The 5,390-nt window shown below is 39.4% G+C and overlaps 1 protein-coding gene across 1 annotated transcript; it reads right to left on the bottom strand.

The window, feature by feature from the left end:
- LOC110270635 (betaine aldehyde dehydrogenase 2-like) lies at positions 338–1,374 on the bottom strand. Its single transcript, XM_021120175.1, has 3 exons — positions 1,220–1,374; positions 565–657; positions 338–471 (listed from the first exon to the last, which is right to left on the bottom strand). The coding sequence occupies exons 1-3, from the start codon at positions 1,258–1,260 to the stop codon at positions 357–359; spliced, it is 249 nt and encodes an 82-aa protein (XP_020975834.1). The 5' UTR covers positions 1,261–1,374; the 3' UTR covers positions 338–356.

Here is a 5,390-nt window from a genome sequence, read left to right as displayed (position 1 = left end):
AAAAATGTACGACAATTAAAACACCATAAAATGGAACACTTACTGATTCACTGTTTGAGGCCCCAAGATATTAGCATAAGGACAAATTAAGAAAAACAATTAGCACATTCCAATATCACTTGTTTTTTGTTTTTAGCCTTCCAATATTAATGTTATGGAAACCGATGCTGCAAAAATCCTTTATTTTAAAGTTCAATATACTATAGTGTATATAGTAGGAGCAGAAAAGACAAGCTTTATTTAAAAACTTGAAAGAAAAAAAAAGGTAATGACCGAAGAAAAAGCTTTAATTTTGAACTCTGGAGTTCAGGTTTAAGAACGGCCAATATCGTATGGTGTACAAGCTTCTCGTATATTCATTGTTCTTCAGTTACTAGATTTATTTCTAATCTATTATACATAAAGAGAATATTTAGTATACACGAAGGAAGGCCCACTTCTTTGCATATGTCAGCCAACTCCAAACATGTCCTGAAATAAATCAAAGCATAGCCTATAGTTTAGCAAAAATAACCAAGACTCAAAAAGAAGCAAAGATTTTGCAAGAGCTGTTGAGAAACATACACAGATGCCAATTCGAAAGGCTTCAATATTGCAGCACAACCAGCTGCCAGAGCAGGGGCAACCTTCCATGTAGCCATTAACAGAGGATAGTTCCTAAAACATGATATCTAGTTAGCCATCAAGATAGCAATTTTGCTAACAGAGAGAGGTAACTAGTTTAGGGATTGTAAAAAAATATAACAGCTAAAATATCAAATAATCATCCATAACTGAAATCAATAAATCAACATCACAGTAAAAAACAGCAGCTCTTATTAACACAATAAAAAACTCTAGCTGCACAACAGAACCAGAAATCAAATAAATCATCAACAAAAATTCAAAAACAGCAACAAATAATCAACAAAAACTATGAAATCAATAAATCAACAAAAATTCAAAAACAACAGAGCCAGAAATTCAAAAACAGCAGCAGCAGTATAGCAAAGCCATTTTTCATCAATAATTTCAATAAAAACACAAAACTCTGTAATCTTATCCATGATTTCACTTCCAGAAACAGAGTTAATCAACTAAGAACAAGGAAGAATGAGGGTATCAATTAATCATCAAGCAGTAAGCCAGTAACAGAGTTAATCAACCAAGAACAAGCCAGTAACTACAAACAAAGCGTTTTCAAGAAGCAGTGGCTTAAGAAAGCAGCAAACAAACACACCTGAGTTGCATAAGTCCGCTGAAAAGGGCTCTTCTCTGCATTGAGCTGAAAGAGAGAGAGAGAGTACGGACATCTTTGAACTGAAGGAGGCCATAAGGTCGCCGAGGTAGGAGACAGTGCGATGAGCGGATTCGATGAGCGGAAGACGAAAATGAAGATTAACAAGATGAAGAAGGGTGAAGGGCTAAGGGCGAGTGATGAAGATTAACAGTGCGATGAGCGGATTCGATGAGCGGTTTCGAGTGACAAAGGCTAAGGGCGAAGGGCGAAGGGTGAAGGGCGAAGGGCGAAGGGTTCAGGCCGAAGTGCGAAGGGTGAAGGGTGAAGGGTTCAGGGCTAAGTCTAATGGGAGGCACTCTTCAGGCTTAGGGTTTCGAGTGATTAGGTCTTTGGGTGAAGGGTTAGTGTCTTGTCTTTGGGTTGGAGACCGGGTTGGGGACCGGGTTGGGAGCCGGGTCAGGGGCCGGGTTAGGGTCAATGGGTTGGAGCCCCTCTCGCCACGCTTTTAAAATGTCACTGTTTTGCTCTACGGCCACGCTTTTGAAGCGTGGCAGAAAAGCACCTTTTGGCCATGCTTTTAAAACGTGCCAAAAGCGTACTTGGATATGGCCACGCTTTGTAAGCGTGGCCGTAATGAAACCCTGTCGCCACGCTTTCAAAACGTCCTTGTTTCTCTTTATGGCCACGCTTTTGAAGCGTGGCAAAAAAAAACGTGGCCGTTTCTCTAACCAATTGCCACCCATACAAAAGCGTGGTCGTTGATGCTTTTTGCCACGCTTTTAAAGCGTGGCAATAAAAAAGGTGGCCAAATCTCTAATCTATTGCCACCCACATAAAAGCGTGGCCATTGACCACTTTTGGCCACACTTTTGAAGCGTGACAAGAAAAAAGCGTGGCCATAGGCCTTTTTTCTTGTAGTGGTAGAAGAGATCAACATGGCTGAGAGTCTCGAATCAGAGTTGGAAGACATCTTTAAAGATGTTCAGCCTGATTTGGAGGATTCAGAGGACATGAAAGAGCCTCTGAACTTTCTTCTGAAAGAGGAAAAACCTCCTAAACTCGAGCTCAAGCCATTACCACCATCCTTGAAATATGCATTTCTGGGAGAAGGTGACACTTTTCCAGTGATCATAAGCTCTGCTTTAAATTCACAGGAAGAGGAGGCACTTATTCAAGTGCTAAGGACACACAAGACAGCTCTTGGGTGGTCCATAGGTGACCTTAAGGGCATAAGCCCAGCTAGATGCATGCACAAAATTTTATTGGAGGATAACGCCAAACCAGTGGTGCAACCACAGCGGCGGCTAAATCCAGCCATGAAAGAAGTGGTGCAGAAAGAGGTCACCAAATTACTGGAGGCTGGGATTATTTATCCTATTTCTGATAGCCCCTGGGTGAGCCCTGTTCAAGTCGTCCCAAAAAAGGGAGGCATGACAGTGATTCATAACGAAAAAAATGAACTGGTTCCTACAAGAACATGTTTAAATAGAGTTTATTGATAACAAGGTAAATAATCATTTACAGAAGACCTCGGCACACAAAACAGAAAAAAAGAGCTCACTGGCAAGAAAACGCCAGTAAAGGTATATTTTGGGCGTTCAACGCCCAAAATGGGCATCCACTGGGCGTTGAACGCCAGTAATGGTAGCAATCTGGGCGTTCAACGCCAGAAAGGGGCACCCACTGGGCATTGAACGCCAGTAATGGCAGCAGTTGGGTGTTGAACGCCCAGGAGATCAGCATTTGGGCGCTGAATGCCCAAAACAGGCAGTGTTTGGGCGTTCAAACGCCAGGATAGCAAGGAGGAGCCAAATCCATTTTTTCACCCGTATTTCCATTCTAATTTCAAATTTTATGTTTCAATGCATGATTTTTACATGAACATGTTAAGAACCCTGATTTCTAAAATTCTTAATTTCTAAAAATCCGTTTTTCCAAATTCAATCCAACTCTTTTCAAATCTTTTCTGAAAACAAATCTATCTTTTTCACTCTAAAATCTTTTCAACTAATCCATATCTTTTTCAAATCTTCATATTATCTTTTTCAAAATTCAGATTTATCTTTTTCAAAAATCTATCATATCTTTTCAAAATTAAACTATATCTTCTATCTTATCTTTTTCAACTCAATCTTTTTATCTTATCTTTTCCAATTTTTCGAAAACCCACCCCCTCATCCCTTTAAATTTGGGTTCGGCCTGCCTCCTCCTCCATCAACAATCGCACCTAGCTCTCCTTCTATCCCTCTCCTTTCTTTTCTTTTTCTTGAGGACAAGTAAACCTCTAAGTTTGGTGTGTTTATCCGAGATCACTAAGATCATGGCTCCTAAAGGAAAACAACCCACTCCAAGAGGCAAGAAAGAGAGCGTTCCAAAACCACTTTGGAATCAAGGGAAGTTCTTATCTAAAGAACATTCAGACCATTATCTTAAAGTAATGGGTCTGAGATCAGTGATCCCGGAAGTCAGATTCGATTTGAAAGAAGATGAATATCCAGAGACCCAGGAGCAAATTCGAATCAGGAACTGGGAAGTCCTAGCTAATCCTGAAACGAAAGTAGGAAGGAACATGGTCCAGGAGTTCTATGCTAATATGTGGCAAACTGACAAGCAAAAACTATCTGGAACTGCATTCTATGAATTTCGGACCATGGTCAGAGGAAAGATTGTTCATACCACCCCTGACAAAATCAGAGAGATCTTAAAGCTACCTCAACTAAAGGATGATCCAGACTCCTTCAACAAGAGGATGATGAGAGCAGACATTGACCTGGAAAAGATTCTAGAGAACATATGTATCCCTGGAGCCAGGTGGACCACCAACACAAAGGTAGTATCTATTTTGATTTTATCTCCAATTAAGCTATAGTTTATTTTTCTCATCATCAGCAAACATGAATAAAGTAGTAGATCTTTTGAATAAGAGGCAATAAAATTTTGAGCTTTAATAAGAGAAATTCTAATTAGTTAAATGTGGTGGCAATACTTTCTGTCTTCTGAATGAATGCTTGAACAGTGTATATGTCTTTTGAATTTGTTGTTTAAGGCTGTTAAATATGTTGGATCTTGAAAGAATGATGAACATGAGACATGTTATTGATAATCTGAAAAAAAATCATAAAAATGATTCTTGAAGCAAGAAAAAGCAGCAAAGAACAAAGCTTGCAGAAAAAAAAAAAGAGAGGGCAAGCAGAAAAAGCCAATAACCCTTAAAACCAAAAGGCAAGGGCAAATGAAAAGGATCCCAAGGCTTTGAGCATCAATGGATAGGAGGGCCTAAAGGACTAAAATCCTGGTCTAAGCGGCTAAACCAAGCTGTCCCTAACCATGTGCTTGTGGCGTGAAGGTGTCAAGTAAAAACTTGAGACTGAGCGGTTAAAGTCAAGGTCCAAAGCAAAAAGAAGAGTGTGCTTAAGAACTCTGGACACCTCTAATTGGGGACTTTAGCAAAGCTGAGTCACAATCTGAAAAGGTTCACCCAGTTATGTGTCTGTGGCATTTATGTATCCTGTGGTAATACTGGAAAACAAAGTGCTTAGGGCCACGGCCAAGACTCATAAAGAAGCTGTGTTCAAGAATCATCACACTGAACTAAGAGAATCAATAATACTATCTGAATTCTAAGTTCCTATAGATGCCAATCACTCTGAGCTTCAATGGATAAAGTGAGATGCCAAAACTGTTCAGAAGCAAAAAGCTACTAGTCCCGCTCATCTAAATAGAATATGAGCTTCAATCAAAAACTCTGAGATATTATTGCTTCTCAACCTATTAGTCTTCTATTTTATTTATCTAGTTGCTTGAGGACAAGCAACAGTTTAAGTTTGGTGTTGTGATGTGCGGATATTTTATACGCTTTTTGGGTTTAATTTCATATAGTTTTGAGTATGTTTTAGTTAGTTTTTAGTCTATTTTCATTAGTTTTTAGGAAAAATTCATATTTCTGGACTTTACTATGAGTTGTGTGTTTTTCTGTAATTTCAGGTACTTTTCTGACTGAAATTGAAGGAGCTGAGCAAAAATCTGATTCAGGCTGAAAAAGGACTGCTGATGCTGTTGGATTCTGGCCTCCCTGCACTTAAAGTGGATTTTCTGGAAAGTAGACATCCAGGGCTTTCCAGCAATATATAATAGTCCATACTTTGCACAAGGATAGACGACGTAAACTGGC

This window comes from Arachis ipaensis, chromosome B04, assembly GCF_000816755.2.
Source record: "Arachis ipaensis cultivar K30076 chromosome B04, Araip1.1, whole genome shotgun sequence".
Taxonomy (NCBI): domain Eukaryota; kingdom Viridiplantae; phylum Streptophyta; class Magnoliopsida; order Fabales; family Fabaceae; genus Arachis; species Arachis ipaensis.
The sequence above is the reverse complement of the archived record's forward strand: the minus strand, read 5'-3'. Positions and strand labels throughout refer to the sequence as shown.